The sequence below is a fragment of the Gambusia affinis genome, linkage group LG06 (genome assembly GCF_019740435.1).
Source record: "Gambusia affinis linkage group LG06, SWU_Gaff_1.0, whole genome shotgun sequence".
Taxonomy (NCBI): Eukaryota; Metazoa; Chordata; class Actinopteri; order Cyprinodontiformes; family Poeciliidae; genus Gambusia; species Gambusia affinis.
The window spans coordinates 20,197,723-20,220,692 of record NC_057873.1 but is presented as its reverse complement, the minus strand read 5'-3'; the positions used below and the strand labels follow the sequence as shown (position 1 = coordinate 20,220,692).

The 22,970-nt window shown below is 41.8% G+C and overlaps 1 protein-coding gene across 4 annotated transcripts in view; it reads left to right on the top strand.

Moving 5' to 3' along the window:
* Positions 1-22,970, top strand: part of grik4 (glutamate receptor, ionotropic, kainate 4) — a 356,426-nt gene that overhangs the window by 326,195 nt on the left and 7,261 nt on the right. For 3 of the 4 annotated variants that reach the window (XM_044120574.1, XM_044120575.1, XM_044120577.1), the window contains 4 exons: positions 265-378; positions 19,211-19,320; positions 20,376-20,549; positions 22,832-22,876. In XM_044120574.1, the coding sequence (XP_043976509.1) occupies positions 265-378; positions 19,211-19,320; positions 20,376-20,549; positions 22,832-22,876 (443 nt within the window). The remainder of the gene's footprint in view (positions 1-264; positions 379-19,210; positions 19,321-20,375; positions 20,550-22,831; positions 22,877-22,970) is intronic. The other variant, XM_044120576.1, reaches the window with a different exon arrangement.

The window sequence follows — 22,970 nt, the reverse complement described above, 5'->3', positions numbered from 1 at the left end:
CTCACAACGACTGACACACACTCACACACACACTCACATGGCCAGTGTTGGATTATCCTCAACACAGATAGTGCTGTTGGTGGACAAAGGGTCTAAAGGATACAAAAGGGTATTATGGGGATTTTGGCTACCATTAGTTGTATTCTTTAGTCATCCTTGTCGTCTTTTCAAACAGTTTAGTCGCAGAAAGGATGATATTTCTCTGAACTGGATTACACGTGTGTCTGGGTTTGTTTTTACGACGTGATCTGACTCTCCTTTCAGAAAGCTGACCTGGCAGTGGCCGGACTCACCATCACAGCGGAGCGCGAGAAGGTGATCGACTTCTCCAAGCCTTTCATGACCCTGGGAATCAGCATCATGTACCGTGTCCACCTGGTGAGTTACCCCCCACCACCACACACCCACACACACACACGGCAGGCTGTCAGCCATGTGTACTAGCTGTAAAAGACCCACTCAATTCTCTTTTTCTCAAGTGTCTCTTTTTGCCAGTCTAAATCCTGAAGTAATTTCTGCTGCTTGGAGACCTCGTGGCATTTCTCACCTCTCAGGTGACGCTTTTTTCTCTTCTTATTTTACTCCATCTGCTGGATCTATTCCTTTCTCGCTTGTTGCTCGCAACATCAACCTCTCAACAATAACCAGCTTCCGTCCCTCCTTGTGTGTTCTCATGTTTCCTCCTTCTGCCTCTTTTGTCCGCCCGCTCTGCCAGCACCAGATGGTGTGGTTTGTAGTGTGAACTTCTTAATGATTGTAGCAGTTTCACTGTTGCTTTCCGCTTGCTCTCTGATTATGGTTCAGCCGTCTCATTCACACGAGCGCTGGCCTGCGCGAGCACAAAGAGGAACGAAACGGCAGCAGCAGAGCAGGTGGAATCGAGCCAGCGTTTGCGGAAACCGTGGCCCATTAATCACCGGTCCTCCACCTAAACACAAGGTGACACCAAAGGGCCCAGAGGCCCCGGCCAGAAGCTGCTCCGAGATGTTCAGCCACGTGCGCAAGCTAACGGCGCGGTGCTATCCCGGAGGGGCATTTAGTCGTGTTTCTTCGATCCTGCATCTCCTCCTCCTGCGCGTCCTCATTCATCCCTCTCCTTCCTGCAGCCTGTTCACCAGTACCTGAAAGAGTCAGCCGCGAACCATCAGCTGGGGGGAATCGATCAATGCTTTGCAGCAGGTTGCGGCCTTAAATGGGCGGTGGGGCAGTGCGTGACCTTATAGGTGGAAAGCTGGCAGGTGGGTGACATCGAGAGGAGACGACGTGGAGCCACTGTCGCCGCAGGGCCCCCGCCGCACAGAGTCATAGAGTGAAATTAGCGCAGACTTGACCCATTTTCTGAGTAAAAAGGTCAGTGAAAGAGAAGTGGAGATAACAGCGTTTGAAAAGGTAGAGAGAACAGAGCGGGATGAGAGATGATAAAGACCCTCATCCCTCTACCTTTTGTCTCTCTCTGTTTGCATCGTTTGTTTCCCTGTTCTCTCTTTACGTTCTGGTTGCCCCTGGGCATTTCTAGATCTGATTCCCAGCAGTCTCTCGCCATGCTCTGAAATCCGATATTTGAATTTCTGTGACTGGACTTATTTAGTTCTAATCCACTGGCTATTGATCCGCAGCTCGGTGCTTTCTGCAGAGGCGGTCTGCCGCTTATTTCAAACTTTAAATGAAAATTTCAGTGTGATCAATAGGAAGGGTGAATGTGATGAATTGAAAGTGCTGGCTACCTATTAATTACCATTTAATCTCAATTTCTCGTCTTTGTCAGTGTGTTTGCCTTTCTGTCTCCTGTTTCTGTCACCTGCACACATTGTTTCTCCACTTTATTTCTATTATTGAACACCTGTGTTTTTTCCAGTATAGATTTTTGATGGTAAAGAAACAGCATTTATGCTATGCAAACAACAGATCCTAGAAAGGAGCACAGAATTAAATACAACCGGCTTATTAGAAATCTGGCACTATAAAACCAACCATTGCCTTATACACTCAAAAAAGGTCTCATTAAATGAACTCAGTTACACTTTAGGCAGTTTTTCCACACACTACAGAGCAAAGTTTAGGAATGTGTTTATGGAAATTTTTGACCATTCTTCTGCAAGATTTTGATGAAAAGGTTTGCGTCACTTTGCTCTAATTCGTCTCAAAAATGTTCCTTTATGCACCTTGTTTTTTTGCACTGGTGGATGGTCATGTCTGAACAAGATGAGACCATCCCCAAACAATATCCACAAAGTTGGAGACTTGAAATTCCCCCAAAAATAATCTCAGCAATCTGAAGGATGAAGAGTTTCTTTCACTGGAACTAAGGACTTCAGAGGTTGATCTACGTATCAAATGTTATTCTTAAAACAAGACAGTCAGGCAGTTCTCCAGGGAACTGCCTGACCCAAACTCAACCATTGAATTGCCAGACAGACAGGAATGACTCATCACTCCAGAAAACATGCCTCCACCACTCTACAGCCCAGCAGCAGCAGCATTCTTTACACCACCACTGGATGCGTTGTAATGAGCTTGGTGATGTAGGTCTTCAATGCAGCTGCACAGCCACTTAAACCCGCTATCTTGAACCTCTCTATGCACTGTCATCAGCTCTGTTGAATGCCACATGAAGTAAGAAGATCTCTAGCTACTGAAAAGTTGCCTCTGAGCACAAAGAGCCTCAAAATCCTCTGGCCCCACTCAGTGTTTTGTCTTCATCCTACCACCTGTCATTTCCAATCCTTTCCATTTTTTTTATTCTAACACCGCTAGCTAATAATTATTAGAGATGAAATTTCAAGACTGGTGTTATTGAGCATGAGGCATCCTACCACAGATCAATGCTGAACTTCACTGAGCTCCTGCGAGTGACCCAGTGTCACGTGAAGGTGATGCATTTCACCCACCTGCAGATGATAAAGTGGTCAGAAAACCTGAAAATGAACCAGTAATTCTTGCGATATTGTTTTTTTTTTTCTGGTGGTTAAGTTATTGCACTCTCACTTAAGAAGCTAATATGTGATCAGTGTAGCTCCATTGTAGCTCACAGATGAGATGTGGCACAAACAACTGTAACATCTCGGCATACCAAACTTTTTAAGGGATGTAAAGGAGGAAATAAATATAAGGCAGATGTATGATATATGTACCGAACTGAAACGATGTTGATCAAGTACATTCTACTGCAGATAATGATAGGTGGAGATGGTAAAAAGTTAGAAAAGAATAATTATGTCTTTTGTAAAAGCATATTAGGATAACATTAGTGCCAAACACATTATATTAGACAACATTTAGTGATTACTGTGCTGTTAAAATATGTTATTTGATTTGGCTCAGCTCAAACTTGAGTGTGAATTTAGCAGTGCCACGTTACAAAACCTGCTAGGGTCTTTATTCACCAGAGGGAATACTCCTGCCTTGTTTACTCTGGAGGGTTGCGACTCTGCACTATATATGTAAAAAATAAACAAAAAAACATTGAATATATTTCTGAAATTCTGCTTCTTGTCTGCAGCAGGAAGAGCACAACCTCTTTCTGTTTCCTAGCTGTCCTGCCCAGCAGTTTTACAGCAGCCTGAGCGATGTCAGTGAGTGCCATATACTATGGAGGTGCCTGTCATGTGATGTGATGCATCACATGATATGGAGCCTGTAACGTATGTGTGACTGCAGGACTGAAATTTGCATCGGGATTTATAGGCTCAGACATCACCTGAGGCCGTTTAGAACCGTCATGAAAAAATAAAGCTTTAATAAAATCTCTTACGTTAGCATCTATAAAACAAATAACTTGCAAACAAAAATGTCAGCAAAGAAAAGACTTAGAGTAAGTGAGCAAAAGAAGGAGAGAGCTTGGTGGTTAACTAGACTTTAACTGGAGTTAATTGATTCAGCAGCATGACCTTTATTTACTGCATAAATTATAAACACATTACATTACAAAGACTCAAACTTCTATGTATTTCTTTGGAATGTTATGTATAGACCAACAAAAGGTGGTGCGCAGCGGTGAAGTGGCAAGTGAAAGCATACATGGCTTTCTGTATTTTAGGAAACATTTGTGTGGCATGCATTTGTAGGTGGCGTCAAGTGTTTTTATGTGTTTCTGCTAGCTTTGGAGATATAAGAAATTAAATTGTTGCCCATTCTAATTTACAAAATGGATCAAACTCATTTTGATCAAACTTTATTAAAGAAGACTGGTCTACCACTATTCTTTGACTAGATAATTCTGTTTTTTTTTTTTTCTTGTAAAGGTTTTATGGCCAGACAGGAAAGTAGGTAATGAGAGAAAGATGTGCAGCAAAGGTTACCAGGCCGGGACTCAAACCTGCTATGTCCGCATCTAGGACTAAGGCCTCCTTATGTGGGTTGTGCTCCACTGCTGCGCCATCACAGCTCCCCACCATTCTTAACATATCCAATTTTTTTTATCTGATTGCAACTGTGGCTCCATGTTTTGGGTTGCTCTCCTTTTGTAAAGTGAGCCTGAGGTCTTTTGCAGCCTCCTCCTTCAGGATTGACTTCTGAAGACAGGCTGTCACCGTGCGGTGTGTTCTGGGTGATGTTCAGGATTCGTTTTCCACCACTCAGTGTTTTACATCTTTGCTAAAAATAAGTTATTTGGGTTTTCTTTTAACAACGGCTTCCTTCTTGCCACCCTTTAATTAAAAAGTTTTGGAGTGCACAGCTATCCGCTTGTCCGGTCTACAGATTCTCCCACTTCAGCTGTGAATTTCTGCAACTTCCCCAAAGTTAGTTGATGTTCTAGTCATTGCTTTCCTTGCCCAGCCTTTCCAGTGTAGACCCACAACTGTATTCTACAGCTATATTTAATATGTTTCCTGTTTTCATCAAGCTGTTCATCAATGTTTTCTTCAAACCTCTGGGTCCTTCTCAGAAAAGCTGAATTTATACTGATGCTAAGATTAAAATGCACACAAATGGACTCTCCCGATTTGTTCTGGAGGCAATTGACTGAACTGAACCTTATAGGAAACTGAATAAAAATTTCCATAAGCAGGTGGTCTGTGGCGGCGCAGGGGTTGAGCACAGCCCGCATGGCAGAGGCCTTGGTCCTCGACGCGGCTGTCGCAGGTTCAGTTCCCGGTGACCTTTTCCGCATGTCTTCCATCTCTCTCTCATTACCCTACTTTCCTGTCATAGCACTTTCAAATAAAGGCCACTAGAGCCAAAATTAAAATATTTCTACAAGCAAAAATGTTTGAAAAGCTAATATTGCTAATAAAGCTAATAACACATGAAATTTGAGCTTTTAATGTGAAAACATTTTTTGCAGAGCCTGTAGGCACACAAGGTCACATAGATTTGCGCTTTTGTATAAACCAGCCTGACAGGAAGCCGACCGACCCGGTGAGCTCGGGAGGCAGCAGGACGCGGCTGTGAAAGTGACCCCATTTGACCTCTGCCAAATCAGGTCCTCTCCACAGATTGCCCCTGTGGCCGTTTCATCAGGCGTAACATCTGACAGCATCTGCTCGGACACAATTAGCAATGTGCACATCATCAAAGAGCCCCGAGTGAAAGACACAAGGCAGGGAGGCTCGGGGAGAGACAGCAAGGAAGACGAGATAAAAGGGAATGAGGAAGAAACGGGAGGAAAGAGAGGCAGGAGCTGAGCAGAGAGAGGACAAAGAAATCAGAGCAGAGAGACGAGCAGGTGAGTGTGTGAGGTAAAATGACAAAAGGAAGTTTCTTTCATTGAGTCAGTATTCAGGAGATGAACCCCTCTGTTGCCTCGGGGGTGATGGTGTGGTATGAATACGAAAAGGCCGGATGACTTGGTGAAAACCTCGACTGGATAACCTCACCAGCATCTTCAGTCACCTTCCTGGCATGTAGGCACCTCCTCTGGGGAGAACACAGAGAGGAAGAGTACGTGTGATGGGAAGGTGCGAGAGAACAAGGGCAGTAAAAGTTAAACGTCCAACTCGCTAATTTGTGTGCCAAGAGAAAAACAAGAGTACGCTTAGCGTTGAAGGCATCAGTTTCTAGCTTACTTGTTTTGATTTCCTCATGAAAGCAGGTCGTAAAGGATTCTGTTTTTCTGTCTGCATCTTTGCACACCCTTTGATTTGCCTCATATCCTCTTATCGTCTTAAGGGAGGGATGAAACGCCCATAAAATGATTCACTGCCTTAATAAAAATAGTTTATACACGGCAGCAAATGTTTATGTGTAAGATGACGGGGCAACGTATTGCTTTACAGAACCCTTATAAAATCACATTTGGTTCGTTCTGAGTCTGACTCATGCACCGAAGCAGCTATTCCTGTCAATACCACAGCCTTCTGCCTCTTTGGAGTGTTTATCTCCCCTTGAACCGTTACTACCTCACGGCTTGCGGTTGCCGTGTTTTGCCCGTCAGCAGTCAACCACCTGCTGCCTCTGCAGAGGGAGCAGAGGTGCTCGTCCGAGAACGTACTGAAACTGCCGTGCCGAAGCTGACTGACAGCAAAGACAGCTGCTGACAAGATTTAAAAAATACACACACACACACGCATACACCCCCGTTAACAATCTGTTACACACTAACCTTATAAAATGAAGATATTATTCTCCCTCCATACATCTCTAAGAACAGAGTTTAAAGAGCAAAATCCCAGACCATCTGGAGGCGCCTTTGTTTCTTTAACCCCCTTCACCCTGTGAGATCTTGCATTGGCACAGGTTGTACTTGTGAGACAAAAGGTAGACAGCACATTTTTTCAGGCAGTGAAGTGCTGCTGAAGCAGCTGAAGTAGTTGAGCTCCGCTTTGGATTGAAGCCGATTTAAGCAACCTGAAAAAATCATTTCTGCGAGACTCTTACCATCTAACGACTGGTGGACAATTTGGCAAAAATGCTATAGAAATTTTTTTGTTTTTACAGTAAAATAACAAATTATATCATATTTTTTAAAGTGATTTTCAAGTATTTGTACAACTTCTAAAGTTTTTTTTTCACTCAATTTTTCCCTCCCTAACCTTATCAGATTATCTCTGACATTGCAAACCATTGTTTGGAATGCAACAATGTTAGCTAATATATATTCCAAGAATTATGAGTTAACACTTTGCTAACAAGATACTCTGCCTGATGCAGGTTGTGGTTGACAAAAGGCAACTTTTACAGGCGTCTCTATCGAACTTAATGATGCCCTGAGGAGGTAATTGAGTCATTTAATTTAGGTTTGTTGGAGCCTCTCTTCAACTAAAGGTTGCAGTAGTTCTCAGGAATTGAAGATGTTTCTTTAGGGTTCTGTTTGAAGGCAAACCTGTACCTCAGTTTTAAGTTTTATGCAGCCTCTAAAAATAATGGTAACACAATAAGATTCCTCTTTGGATCCACTTTAATATCAATCAATCAATCACGTTTATTTGTACAGCACATTTCATCAACAAGGCAGTTCAAAGTTCTTTACAACATAAACGTGAAAAAAATAATAGTAATAGTAACGGTTCAAGGGGAGATAAACACTCCAAAGAGGCAGTGACTAAAGAAAATTGGATGATTTGTTTTGCAACAGTATTTTATGTCAGTGTGAAATGAATAAAGGATTTTTGACTTTGATTTCACTCAGAATTTGAGTCTTTTAAAAAAAATAACTATTTAGATATAAACTTCTGTGCATGCAGGGGGTTTAAAGGTGGATCTTTAGCAGGTCGTTTCCTCACTGTTGTAACACTTCACTGTTGTAAAGACACAGCAGCTGAATTTCAACCTCCAACTAGAAAATTTCTGAAGAAATTTAAACGGGGCCTGCCAAAGGGCGCCCATCGGTCTGGACCCGGCATTCCGACACTGAAAGTTAGCATTGACGCCATAGAAAGCTGCAGCGCAATCAACAGCATGAGGAGAATCACGAGAACGTCGACTGACATGGACTTGCACCATTCAGCGTGTTAAAATGAGCGTACGAGCTAAAATTAGCCAAAAGGCTAACATAAGCCTAAATGCTTTCAGTAGCCTGTGAGGCATCACCAGCATGTTGACTATAATTCACTTACTCCATTCAGTATACTAAACATGGCTAATAAGTCAGAAAAACAGGTAATGGCTTATTTAAGCTAAAAGGCTAATGCTAATGAACTGCCTAAGCTTCGCTAAATAGTAGTCAATTGTGTGTGGAAAGTCACAAGCATCTTCACTAACATGGATTTGCACCATTCAGTATGATAAAGTAAGTGTATCACCTAAAAATAGCCAAAATGCTAATGTTAGCATGAATGCTGTCAGCAGCATGTGGGGCATCACTAGCATGTTGTCTGTACTTTACTTACTCCTTTCAGCAAACTAAACATGGCTAGTAAGTCAGAAATATAGCTAATAGCTTATTTAAGCTAACAGGCTAATGCTAGCGAACTGCCTAAGCTATCATTAGCTTAGGCAGTGCAGGGTTGCAGGGGTCACCAACACAGGGCCCGCGGGCCCCCTGTCGCCCGAGGGGATCTTGTCAATTGCCCGCGGAGCAAGTTCTAAAAATAGCCATCGTCATAGGGAGCACTGCCAACAAAATTATTTAATTTAATGTTTTTACATTGAATTAATTACATTTGTTTATATTTAGATTTTTTAAAAAGCAAATTACAAAAAAATTTTTAAATAAATTACTTTATGCATAAAACTCTTTTCTGTGGTTAAAGTTCAGAACTGCGCAGACGCCTGCAGGATTTTATCGGAGGGCAGCAGCGCCTGCAGGCTGCACCCACTCTGCCTAACTTAAGATTAGGCAGAAGTAAAAAAAGAAAAGAAATATTTCTGAAATTTTTATTATCGAATCCTCTTTACAATAGTGGAGAAAAAAAAAGATCTTATGTCTCTAAACATCTTGTATGTAGCGCACGTCTGAGTCTGTGGGGGTCAAAGGGCACGCCGAAGCTTATATCTTATTGGTCAGTTTGCTGACCAATAAGGCGGCTTGGTGCTTTTTCTGTAAGCTAAAGATGAATGACAGGAGTTTGAACCTCCGGTAGTTCTAAGAGGAGTTTGGATCCTGGTGGAGCTTTTTACCGTGTCGGTTTGTGAATATTCAGGGTTTTAATTTGGCCCAAATGGAAATTAGTTTGATGCCCTGATATCTGGGATAAAAACAAGAGAATCCTGGACTATTTTGAATGTAAACAAGAATAAAGAGTGAGATATTCGGTGGTGGAATGATGTCACACCGCCAGCAAATGAAGACTCTGTGATGTCATTGTCACAGTCTGTGATGTCATCAACTGCAGAATTGTATGCAACACAATTCTGCATATTCTTCATTGCTTGCAATATCACTGACCAGTTCAGACGTTCGCAAAGCCCTTTAGAGAAGTTTACCGATCAACGATTGTAGTGATTGTATTAGAAGAAAATGTCTCATCATTCATCGAGATTCCACAGTGGATCGATGGGATCCCACTGGAGACGGGGAGGCCAGCAAAACCCCCCAGGCAGGTTCCCTCCTGCACACCCGAATGTCTTCCACGGGGAAATCCAGAGACTCAACTACCTCCTGGAAATGGAGAGAGCAGGAAGGTTTGAAGACAACCAAAAACTGTCCCACCTGGAGGCCGAGCTGGAAGAGACAAAACTCCAGTTAAAGAAACAGAAAGCTCTCAAAGAAACGTTCATCAACCAGGCCAAAGAGGCAAAGAGGGAACTGGAGAGAGTAGAGAAGTTCAGTGACCCAGCAGTCCTTAATGCTGCGGTCACTGCTTCCAAGGTTCACAGCGACGTGAAACACATGAAGAAGAAGTCCTTACAACAAGACTTTGAGGAGTTGAAGGTGGCCCACCTCCTCAGCCGGGAAGCTTTTGTAGCAGAAATACAGGCTGAGAGAAAGAAAAGTGAGGCACTCCAAGAACAACTGAACCAACTCCAGACTTCCTTCGAGGAGCTGAGCTCCAAGCATGAAGCTGATGATGCTCTGCTGAGGCAGGAGGAAGAAACACAAAAGATTCATGAAGCCAGGCTTCATGAGGAACAACGACTGCTGGAGAACCTGAGATCTGAAAAAGACAAAATGTTTCAGGAAATGTCCCAGAAGATCGAGTTCCTGCAAGCCAGCGAGAAACATCAGCAAGAAGAACTGATTCAGCTTAGGCGTTCATATGAGGAACTGAACGGTAAATATGAAAGAGATGTTTCTACGCTAAAGGAAGACGCTGAAAAATATCAGGAGGAGCTGAAACAGGAGAAAGACGCCTACATTGAAAGAGAGAAGGAGAATCTGCAGCTCATCAAAGACCTGAGAGCTGAGAAGGAGGAGCTCTCCCAGAAAACATCCAGAGAAATAACAATCAGGCAAAAGAGGGAGAAGCAGATGCTCCATGAACTGGATCAGGTTCATGGTTCATACGAGGAGCTAAAATGTCGGTTTGAAAGAAACATCATGGAAATACAGCAGCAGGTTGAGACATACGAGGTGAAGATAAAGCAGGAGGAAATCGCTCGTTTAAACAGAGAACAGAAAGAGAAGATTATCCAGGAGAGAAAACTTTCTGCACTGCAACAACTCACAAAACTTCAGCAGCAGATGAAAGAGGAAAGAAAAATTCACCTGAAGAAAAGAGAGGAGGACAAGGTGAGTCTGGACAAACTGAGATCTGAGAAGGAGGAGCTCCTCCAAAAAATGTCAGAAGAAACAACAATTTGGCAAAACAGAGAGAATCAGATGATCCATGAACTGGATCAGGTTCAGGTTTCACACCAGGAGCTCAAATCTAGGTTTGAAACAGAGATCAGGAATTTACAACAGGACGTTAAAAAATACCAGCAACAGTTAAAGGAGGAGAGAAAAGCTCACATGGAGAAAACAGAGGAGGACAAAGTGAGTCTGGACATCCTGAGAGCGGAATATGCCATCCTCCAGGAAAACAAGGCAACAGAGATCAAATTCCTGCAGGAGAAGGAAAGGAGCATCCAGGCTGAGCTGGAGGAGGTAAACGGTTTGTACCAAGATCTGAACTGTCGGTACAAAACCGAAATTACTGCAATAAAACAACAAGCAGAACAATATCAGGAAGAGATCAGTTGTCTGAAAAATGACCTGGAAACATCAAGAGATGATTTACTGCTGGCCAACAGTCAGAGGGCTGAGGAAAAAGATTTCCACCAGAAACACCTCACAGTTTCTCCAGAGGAAGAAAATTCTCAGAACCAAAATGACCCGGTTAAAATCTCCAGTCCAGAGGTTTCTCCAGAGGAGAAAATCTCAGGAGAGCCTTTATCAGGTTGTTTGTCAGATCCTGAATCCTCAGGAGAGACCAAGATCTCTGGAGAAAGAGACCAACAAAAGGACCGTGAAAAGAAAAAATCCAAAATTTCATTTTGGAAAAAGGTCCAAAACACTCTGCGGTGGAAGAAACCGAAAAAGAAACAAAACAGTGAAGAGAATCAAGAACAAGTCTTAAGTTCTTGATTGTGATATTTAGAGGAGGAGAAAGACGTGCGGGAATCGAACGTGTGGAGGTTGTATCCACTGTGAACGGGGCGCCATGCCACGCTCCGTCACATTTAAAATTTAAAAAGTTTTCCCCGTTGACAAACTAGAAAATAGATCCCTTCCCAACCCAATTGGAAAAAAGGTGGGCAGCACGGTGGTGCAGCGGTTAGCGCTGCGCCTTCACAGAGACCATCTGTGTGGAGTTTGCATGTTCTCCCCGTGTTTGCGTGGGTTTTCTCCGGGTGCTCCGGTTTCCCCCCACATCTCCTAAAACATGTCGGTCAGGTCAGTTGGTCGCTGCAAATCGCCCCAAAACAATTTCAGAAACTCCAAACCATAAAGTCCAGTTTTATTGTTGAACTGGTCAGATTAACTAGTCAGATTAACTGGTCAGATTAACTGGTCAGATTAACTGAATTAGTCGTTCTTTAGCCCTTTTCCCTCCGCTGGGTTAGTGGCCGACGGCTCAGTGCTGCTCAACACTCGGCTCAATTTTTATAGCAACGTATTGATTTAAGAGTTAAAATGTTTTGATTTAATAGTAATGATTTCTGTTTATTTTCTCTGTACTTGTGCTGTTATGGTTTGACCTTTAGTTGACCTTTTCTACACACTTTTTATATTAAATTGCACTGAATTGTAGCTCATTAAACTGTTTAAACCTGTATTTTAAAAAGATTATAAAAAGGATCATGCAGTGGCTGTTTTAGGGCGACTGTGGATCAGCGGGTAGAGTGGTCGTCTTGTGACCAGAAGGTTGCAAGTTCGATTCCAGCTTCCTCAGCCACATGTTGCACTGCCCCAGGGCGGGGCACTTAGTGACAAGTTGCCCCCTGACCTGCATGTGTGTGTAAATGTGTGTGAATGTGACTGTAGTGTGAAGCTCTTTGAGTGTCAACATGACCAGCAAGGATCAACACAAGTTCAGTTCATTCTCCTGTTTTTATTTGATAAATCCTGTTTATACCAAACATTAAAAAGCTGATTTAACAGGTTTGTATTTCTTCAGGTTGCAGGGTGTTAAATGAAGATTAGAGTTTAATCTGATCATAATTTAATACTCTGGACCATGAAGAAGCTCAAACTTGTTTTATCTGGTTTGTTTGTTATAAGAAAAAACAGTTTTATCAAAAATAACAGTTACTGTGATCTTTCTGTTAGTCTTTATTTACAAATACAGATTCAAGATAATATAAGAAACTTAACAAAAAAGTGCAATTTAACATGAAAATCTGTAGAAAAGGTAAAAAGAAGAAGAATCAATGAAAGCATGAAAACAGAGAATTTAATCAGAAATCGATTCTTAAATCAATACTTTGTAATAAATATAAAGCTTTTGTGTTGTTGAGCTTAGTGCTGCCTGCTTGTATAAAAGAGAAGGAAAAGGGGCTAAGAAATGCCTAATTCAGTTATTTTTTTAACCAGATTTATGGTAAAACTGTAAATGATGTTTTATTTAGGACGTTACTTCTAGGTTTTGTTTGTCAACCTGGGTTCAATTCCCAGTCCTGGGGAATCGGCTGCATGTCGTTTCCTTCTCTCTCCTCCCAACTTCCTGTTCAGCCTGTTAAATAACGGCCTAAAAAACTTTATTGGAGCCTAAAAATCTTTTTTAAAACCTAAAAAGATTCATTTCACCTCAACTGGACCAAAGGTCAGAATCTGTTTCCTGATCTTAAAAAACAACTTTCTTCCTCTCTCTCATTTTCTCTCTTTCTTACATAATTAACAGATTACTTCATATTTACAAACACGCACACACACACACGCCCACACACACCCCCTCCATGGGCTGCCACCTTATCGTGGTGGGGGGGTTTGAGTGTCCCAGTGATCCTAGGAGTCTTGCTGTGGGGGCTTCATGCCTCTGGTTGGGCCCCCCAGTGCAGACGGGTCCAAGGTGAGGAACCAGACCAAGTGCAGCCCAAAAATCCTGATGAAGAAAACGACCAATGGAAACAGTGGTTCTGCTGGCCCCTACATGAGGCCCCACCCTGGAGTTGCCCCTTGTGAGAGGCGCTGGGCAGGAGTGGGCTGACTTGTTGCCCGGGTTTGGGTCGAGTTCTGACTGTTTATCCAGCCTTTTTAAGTCCTGGAGGGGCTACTGGAGAGTGCAGTTATTGCTGTTGACAATAACAAATGATAATTTTATTCAAAATGTATTTATTAAAAAATGCTTAACAATTCCTGTAATGAATGAATAGCACAATGAAAGAAATAATGTCTCATCTAAACATCCCTCACTTAATAAAAGTTAACAATAACTCTCCACTCCCAATAACATGATACTCAGTAATGATCTGTAGACTATTGGAAAAAATAAATTAACAAATGAGCTAATTAACAAAAATTACCTCTTGTGTAGCAAAAATAACTCAAAATGTACCAAAAACGAACCCAGTCTGAAAGCGGGGAAACTCTTTTGTAAATCGTCGGTAAACATACATTTGCGCTTTGGCATGTTGTTACTGACAGCCACGCTATCTATCTTCTGATTAAGAACAGGGCTGCCCGCACTGACGCGGCTCAGGGTTTACGTCACACGCAGCGCCGTGCCCTAGTGCCTGTAAATTTAATGGTCCAATGAAGGTAATTTAAAAAACAGGACATTTCCTCACTTTCTAAAAAAACCCGGGACGCCCGGGACAGGACGTGAAATACGGACATGTCCCGGGAAATACGGATGTTTGGTCACCCTAATTAACGGTAACGGGTGCATAACAATAGGTTCCTGCCATCGTTTTAGTTGTTCTTACCCAGAATGCCCTGCTCTGTTGTCCACTTCCTGGTTTTGGAGCGGTCTCCAGTCCGTTCACATACGCATTCAAACATACCAGACTGCACCTCAACCAAACCCAGGCTGAGGTTTGTAGAGGGACCAAAGTTCAGTTTTTTGGCTTGTTTACGTATTCACACCTCCGCAAACAATCTGAACTTTGACTGGACAGACAGACTGGAGTTGGATTAAAGCAGACTAAACAGGGTTGGTATGATTGCTGCCTTACAGATCAAATATTCTGTAAAATCAATTTTTTTTCATCTTTCCATCATCTTATAATGTTTTTCCCTCATTGAAACAAACCTGGAGGGTCGCCTTTAATCTCCATGGCAACCATTCAACTGTGCTAAACGCCTGGGTGGACTTAGCTCCACCTTTGAGGCGCAGCTCCTCCCCCACTCGGCTCCTCCAGACTAGCCAGCAGCAATTAGCAAGCAGCTGCTGAAACTTGAGCTCATTATAGGAGCTGCTGCTCAGAGGAGCCATATTGGCAATACACACTAATGGAGTTGGTTTTATGGGGGTCTTTTTTTGCTTTTTTATTCTCGCCATATTAACTCAGAATCCCACCAGAAGTAATAGCTCCAATGCCGGGATCAAGCCGCACGTTTTGATACCACTTTTGTAGGGTTTACAATAATATAATAATAATTTATAATATATACCTATTTACACATTAAACCAGGGGTGTCAAGCTCCAGTCCTCAAGGGCCGCTGTCCTGCAGTTTTTAGATGTGCCACAGGTACAAAACGCTGGAATGAAATGGCTTAATGACCTCCTCCTAGTGTAGATCAGTTCTCCAGAGCCTTGCTAATGACCTAATTATTCTATTCAGGTGTGGTGCAGCGGAGGCACATCTAAAAGTTGCAGGACAGCGGCCCTTGAGGACTGGAGTTTGACACCCCTGCATTAAACGGTGAATCTTCTGATGTTTTGCAGCTGAAATTGCAACAAAACAGATGAGATTTGTTTCTTTCTAAATTCCCGTCAGTCTCTCCAGCTCTCCTTCTTCTATCGATTTTGGTCTGAACTAAATTTGACCACTCTGCTTCAAAATGTCTTGCTGCCTTCTTGAGCCAATCACTATCCTCATGCCTTTGGTGCTGAGTGCAGAGTTATTTCATCAGAACTGGAGAGGACAGAAAAAACATACGTAGTCTTTGAAGAGCACAAAGAGCGAACCAAAACTATCAAAGTTAAAAGTTTCTTTCTCTGCTCCTAGTTTACTTAAGTGTTTGCAAAATGGGATATTTAAAGAAAAAAATGTCTCCTGTGGAAAAAACTCATGACATGCTTTTGAAAAGAGGAACATTTTGTGCAGTTTCCACAGAGTGCTCATTACTGCCTCTGCTTCAGCCTCAATATGGACGATCCCATTCAGCCCTTGAAAAGCACAACTTTTTTTGAGTCCTAAAGCAAACATTTTAGCGCACAAAAATCTCGAGATTTCCCGAGCAGCACGATCTCCAGCTGTTTTCCCTTTTGTCCTTGTAATCTCTTCCTCCTTCCCGCCTCTCCCTGCCTGTCGTCTCTCTCCGGCACCCTCTCTCTGCCATCTGCTAGACCGGGAGTCCCTCACCTCCTCGGCTCTGTTTTAGCGTAATAACAGCACCTCGGTGGGAACTTAAGACGCGGCCACGCAGGGGCCAGCAGTTCACAAAGCGCTTCTTCAGCATGCACCAAGCCGAACGAGCAAACAGGAAGACTCACGTCAGCACAACCTCTGGTGCCAACAGAAGGCGACTTGGCAGCTTTTCTTTCCTTGCAGCAGCTCTCTACCTTCAAGAAGGCCATTGTGTGCTTCAGCTCTGCTCCTCTATTTCCAGACCACTATCATCATTATCGTCACAAGCAATTACCCCTTCCAGATAGAATGGTGCGCACTATGACTGGCAGACTGATTTGAATCTTGTTCAAAGTGTTAGTGGATCTCACTCTTTGCCCCTGCTTTCCGTAACCAGGCTTAAACACAAGTGATTACGGTCGCATTAATGAGTTTTTTCCATCTCTGCACGTGTCTTTTAGCATAACAAACGCCCGATGAAATAATTCCCCCTCTCTTTGCTTCAAATTTGATTTTGAAGGGCCTCAGAAATCTATCAATATTGTGTTCCAGCTTGCGTGAGGTCTCGTAGGAACACTTAACTGAGTATATTTCCATAAAAGTGATTTAGGCTTGTTCACTTGTGCTCCAGACTGTTTCTGAAATGGAAGATAAGCAGTTTCTACACGACGCGTTATGGCTTTGTCTTCTAATAGCGCTCAGGCTGTCAGGTTTCTTGATCACCTTCGCTCTCAGAGCGCCCTCCTTGCCCCGACAGCCACCTCCATTTCCTGGTCGTTAGCAGATGGTGGATTGTGCGACTGTGTGTAAACGGCTAATGTTCTCTTAGTGAATTTGCAGGAGAGAAATACAGTATGAGTGTTCACAAACTCATATGAATATGCACGCAGACCCGTTCTGACGCCGGTTCATCTGTAATTGGTTTCATTTAGAGGACAAAAGCTGCTGGCGATGGATAATGAAACATTAGAAATTAGCCCCTGGTTTCCCTCTGGTCCACTGACTGCCGACCTTATTTTAGCTACTTTATATCCCGCTAACCAATCCAAACAGATATATAGCAGCCCTGTAGCTGCTTCGGCACTGCTAGCCTTATTGCCCGAGCCAAAGCTATTAATCTTCTTCCCTTTTTTCCCTCTGAGCGTGGCTACTGTTCACCCCAGTCCTGCTGGAAGTCAAGTATAGGTCATGGAAATGAATTTATGTTTAATGCAGCCATAATGGTTCGGTTGATTATCTGAGCCCTCTCCCTGGAAAGCATTTTGCCTTCTAGGAAGACCAAATACTGCCTGTTGACTGTACTTCATTTAATCGTTCTGACCTCCACTTGGTTTTTATGGCTGGACTTTATACTGTATCATGTAGCTTCGATGAAAGGCAAACTGATCCAAATGCATAAATTACAAACAACAACAGTTTATGTTTTTGTTTCCTTTTGTTCAAGTAGTCAGTAATTGCCAAGAGGTAGAAAAAAAATCACGGATTTCATCATTTCTGATGAATATAGATTTGGAAAACACGGCGAGCATTTGATTTCTATCAAGCCAATAACTGAGCCACGTTTTGAGTATGTGTGTGATGCCTTCACACATCTAGGTACTGAAAGTCATTTTTCTTTTCAGTGTTCCCACAGCATGACGCCACCATCTCTCTGTCTTACAGTGCTCCTGCACACACTGTGTCTTGCTTGCCAAAAAATTCAATTTTTGTCTCTTCCACATGCTTGCACCGTCCTCTACATGACTGACTACAGTTTTTCAACACTTCTCCTCATGCCTTCCCCTCAGCAATGATTTTCTTTTTGCCTCTCTTAAAGTTTCAGAGCATATTTATTTTATGTCACCTTTTTTCATACAGGTAAATCTCACTGAGACATGGTGTCTCATTTTCTAGAGTGATCTGTTTTTAATATACATATAAAACCTTAGTCATCCATGACTAATATTCATCCTTCTTATAAATTATCCTCACTGAGCTGTGGCTCTGTGCAGCTCCTACAGCTACCCTGGGCCTCCTGGCTGCTTCTCTGAATAAGGCGTATTTGCAGTTGTCCCATAATCTTCCTGTTAACCAATGATGGTCTGAACATCATTGGTCAAGAATTGTCCAAAACTATTGTCTTATATCCTAACTTTGCTTTAAGACAAACTGTCCCTGACCTGGTGTGTTTCCGGTCTTCATAAAGCAACTTAGCTGATCTTACCTCATAAATATTTGAGAGCTTTATAGATCAGCTGTATGTGGGCTCCGTTAACTAATTAAGCGACTTTTGAGGGCTAGTTGGGTCGCCTGGATCTTACTTGAGGTTTTCCGAGACAAGGGAGCTGAAAACAAATGGAAGCCACATTCTTTCAGCTTTTTATTGGTACATGTTGAAAATCAAGGCATTTCTCTGCCATTTACAAATCCCCGACTGCTTTGTTTTGGTCTTTCGCATTAAACTTTAATAAAATACAGAGATGTTTGTTGCTCTAACATGAGGTATACATATTTTTGCAAGGCAAAGGTGTTTTTTTAGCAGCAGATTCTGGGAAGCAAAGCCTCTTATCTCTGTTGGTGTATCACTTTACAGCTCTGTGCCACACTGTTGACATTTCATGGGAGACTGAGTTTGTGCCTTCATACAGCATTGATCTGAGTGTTTACATGCAAATGAGATACACATAATTACAGTGCTATCTGTTTAGGACAGGAAGATCTGTGCTTATCGCATCAAAATCACTTTATTTACGGTAGGAGTCACCTTTTTCTGCCGTATCCAAAGTAAAGCAGGATGCAGCTAATGTTAGTTACACAAACTAAACTGGCCTCAAGCGAGGGAGTCGGCACTCTTCTGGTTCATTTTCCAGAGATACTTGAAAATGCCAATTAGTTCACTTTTTGCTCCATCTGCACTGTTTTAGTATTTATACTCGTTTTGAATGTTTTGACATCTTTTTCATGTTGCCGTCACAAACTTCATCGTGCTTTTGGGATTTTGTTTGGTAGCTCAAGAGAGAATAGTAGTTTTCAAGTGAGATTACAGTAACATGAATTTAAAAGTTTTTTTGTTAACAGTCCTGTGAATTTCTGTTCATCCTTGTAATACGGAGAATCGCCTTGTGTTGCATTTACAGCTGCAAGTCTTTCACAGTGTGTGTCTATGAGTTTTGCACGGCTTTGCCATTTCTTCTTTGCAAACCAAGTTAAACTCAAACCAATTTATTGAAGGTCATGAGTCTGGCTAAAAACGCTATCGACTGGATTTTACATCTGGACATTGACTGGGCCATTCAGAGATGTTTGTTGTTAAATCTGAGTAGTTAGAGTACTATTGCAATGCTCTGTAAGCACAAGATGGGATCCTACTGTATATTTAAATGTATTAAAAAAAGTTGTCATTGTATTTGAGGAAGCTTCAAGTCTTTTTTTATCATTCATGTAATCAGTAACTTATTTGTGTTTGTTGTATTTCAGGGACGTCGGCCGGGCTACTTCTCCTTCCTGGATCCCTTCTCTCCTGGCGTCTGGCTCTTCATGCTTCTGGCCTATTTGGCCGTCAGCTGCGTCCTCTTTCTAGTGGCCAGGTAAGGGTAAGCTTGATCTTTATAGAGGAGGATGAGAGAAAAATACAAGAGGAGAACAAAGAGTTGACTAGAGAGATTAAAAACAAAAAGAAGAAGAGTTGTTTGGGGGATACACAGAACAGGAAACAGGTGTCTGTTCCCTCACTTCTTTAAAGTTTTTGTGGTTGATCTGCAACACCACAGGGAAAGGAAACGCTCTGCTCTAAGCAGCGGGTCGTTAGAACCACACTGCCACCTGCTGGCCAGGGAGAGTACTGGTAAATGTGCTGCTGAAATGTTACGATGAGATTAGATTGAACCTTAGAAATTTCTTGGGAATTCAGTTTGGAGCAGCAGTAGCCAAACAGAAAGTTAATCAATAAATATAAAAAGAGGTAAAAAATATATTGTTTTAAAAATCTAAAAGGAAAAGACTGTAAGAGAATACAAACATAGGAACAGCATCTGAATGATAAGGGTACCTTGATATATCTCAAACATGTTAAATGGATATACATATATTATTGTACCCTTATTGTTAGATCTAGTGACAAAAGAAGTGTAAATTATTTTTGAATAGCAAGCTGCAGGATAAGTGTAAGTGATCCCAGATCAGCTGTCTCATAAAACCTTTAGAGAGCTCTTGGTTAATGATATGCAGCACGAATTATAAAATAACAGAGATCTTCCATAAAGCTTCCTAATTTGGTTGTTTTGGAGACAAATCACACAGTAGTTCAAATTTGAGCAAGATATCTGCAAATAATCTAATCTCAGTGTTGCACACAACCGATTTTTCATGTGCGTCCCTCGTTGCTTTTTGTATTCAAAATTCCCAGCCGATTTCCCTGTGATTAAAGCGAGCTGCACTGTGGGGATTGAAAAGAAGCTGTTTGTCTCTCTGGAGAGCCAAGGTGACTTTGTGCTCACTTCGTTGTTGCAATCTCCTTGCTCCTTGTCAGTTGCTCCTCTTTATGTCTCAATATCTGTGTGGCTCTTGGGTTTATTCACTCTGATTCATTCCTCCAGACTCTGAATGTTTATATAACCTCCACCTTCTCCTTTTTCGCCTGCAGACTGACGCCGTATGAATGGTACAACCCCCATCCCTGTCTGAAGGGACGCTGCAACTTGTTGATCAACCAGTACTCACTCGGCAACAGCTTCTGGTTCCCTGTTGGAGGATTCATGCAGCAGGGATCCACCATTGCTCCCAGAGCATTGTCAACACGTTGCGTCAGCGGAGTGTGGTTAGTACTGGCAATTTTTTCCAGCTTTCAAATCCACAAATGTAACGCGCGTTCAGCTCTGCTCTGACCTACTTTTGCTGCAACATGAATTGCATTTCCTCTTTTGTCTGTCCTTGCCACCACTTCAAGAATTGTTGTAGCTCTACTGTTTTAAAAAAAAATGCAGTCATGTCTTCAAAAATGCTTTACCATCACCTGATTATTTTTATTTATGATGTCCGTAATACTGAAACAGGATTTAAGACTTGAGCTGAAGTGTTCAGGAAAAACCAGAGGATCAAATAAATGCCCCCTGTGTCTTATTCCAGCTACATCACTACTGAAAACCTCATGATTTTGGGGGGATTTTTGTTGTAACAGAACACAGAATGCATATTTGTGAAATGGCAGAAAAAAAAATATTCATGTTTTTTGTAAATGTTTTGTATATGAAACCTGAAAAGTGTGGCATGCATTTGTGTTTAGCACACTGAAGTAAACCACCTTTGACTGCACAGGTGCACTCGCTTTACTAAACAGCTGACTTCTGGAAGAATATGGGTTTTATTATTGACACCAAGTAGAGTTCAAATAAAACAAATTGAACTTCCCACTTGTTTAGTACCAAAGCATGAAAAAGTTGTTTGACGTTGGAATATTTTTGTGATGCACTACATAAAGTAGAAACACCTGGGAAAGCAGGTACAATAAATTTGCATAAACATATTATAGAACTGAACCAGGAAGTTGAATGAATGAAAATAAATGAAAAAATGAAATCATTCTTCTTTTGCTGCTGGTTAACCAGCCGGGAAAAGAAGAATGTTAGATATAAAAAGTCTATTCATCCCTATAGTTCAAAAATGAGAGTAGAACAAATAATTTCAGACATTTTATTATTTATAACATGATCTACAACTTTTTCATCTTAAGAGGATGACAAACTGAAAAACATTTGTAGAGGAAACATGGAAAATATGCTACAATAATGTGGTTGCAGATGAAATAAGATGAGATGTACTTTATTGATCCCAGAATTGGTAACTTACTGAATTGGTAAGACTGTGTGGACAATCTTATTTGTTGAAACACCTTTTTGATTTTATTATGAGCATTCGGCCTTGTGGGGTAGGACTTTATCCGCCTGCCACATCTTGACTTGACAACCTTTTCTGATCTTCCTCTTCTTTTCCAAAAGGCTCCACATGTGTCAAATCTCCTGTGCACCGCCCTCTCTGATCACACCACAGCTTTTCAATCGGATTCAGGTCTGGAGTCTTGCTGAGGGATTCAGAAACATTATTCCGCTTTTGACGAAGCTACCCTTCTGGTGGAGTGGATGCTTGATTTTGGTTGTGCTGCAAAATGAATTTCATTTTCAGCTTCCTCCAGAAGCATTAAGGTTTTCTACATGCATGAACTATTTGGTTCATAATGACCCCTCCAACGCCTTCCAACTTTGTTCCAAAATCCAACTGAAGAAGCCAAACTTGCCCAAAGCATGATACTACTACCACCATGCTTCATCATGGGTATGGTGTTCTTTTGGTAATATTGTATTGTTTTTATACATACTTCTTGAAATTTTGGGCAAAAAGTCCAACACATCAGAACAGAAACACACTTTCACGCCTCCGTTTTGTATCGTATTTTTTACTTTGTTTTTGGGGGGATAAAAATGTCGGACATTATCACATGTATTACACAGCGAGCACTTGCAAACAATTTCTGCAGCTGCATTGATGCTGAATGATTGAGTAGCATCCTGTTCTTGGTAAAGTGGGGACATTTTACACTTACTGTGTTTGAAAAGTGAATCTTAATTTGTCTGTATGAGCGTGTAGTATTGGTGTGAACTACTTTTATTAGATCGCATATTTCTGTGCAGCTGGATCCGTTTGTCTTTTAAACTGGCTGTTGACTTGAGGGTAATTGAACTGAATTGCTCAGAGTCGAATTGAAGGACAGTTAAACTACATCTACAATAAACTTCTCTCCTTTTTGCGATGACAATCCAATTTGTTCAATTTGTTATTTGTGTCAAAAACAGATAGCAAAAACCTTAACTTTTTAGTTTCCTAACAAAGTGAAATAATTTGTGTTGCTTTCTGTTTTTATTTTTCTTTGTTTGTTTCGAGCATTTTTCTCTGATTTGGGGCAGCTCTGGTACGTTTCCTCCAGAGTTTCAAAAAATCTCTTATACATTTGGGACACTGCCTTTCTTTTCATGTCTGCTTTTGCATCCTAACCAACCATTGCCCCATTTCTCCATCCGTTTCCACCGACACCCTCCATCCATCCAGCACCTCACCCACTGTGAAACCTCCTGCCGTGTTTTCTCCTCTCAGGTGTGGAGCTTATTTTAACCTTCCCGCACTTTCACCACGATAATTTATCTTCATACAGCAGTCTGCCTTTGCATAAATTCATACATGGATGCAT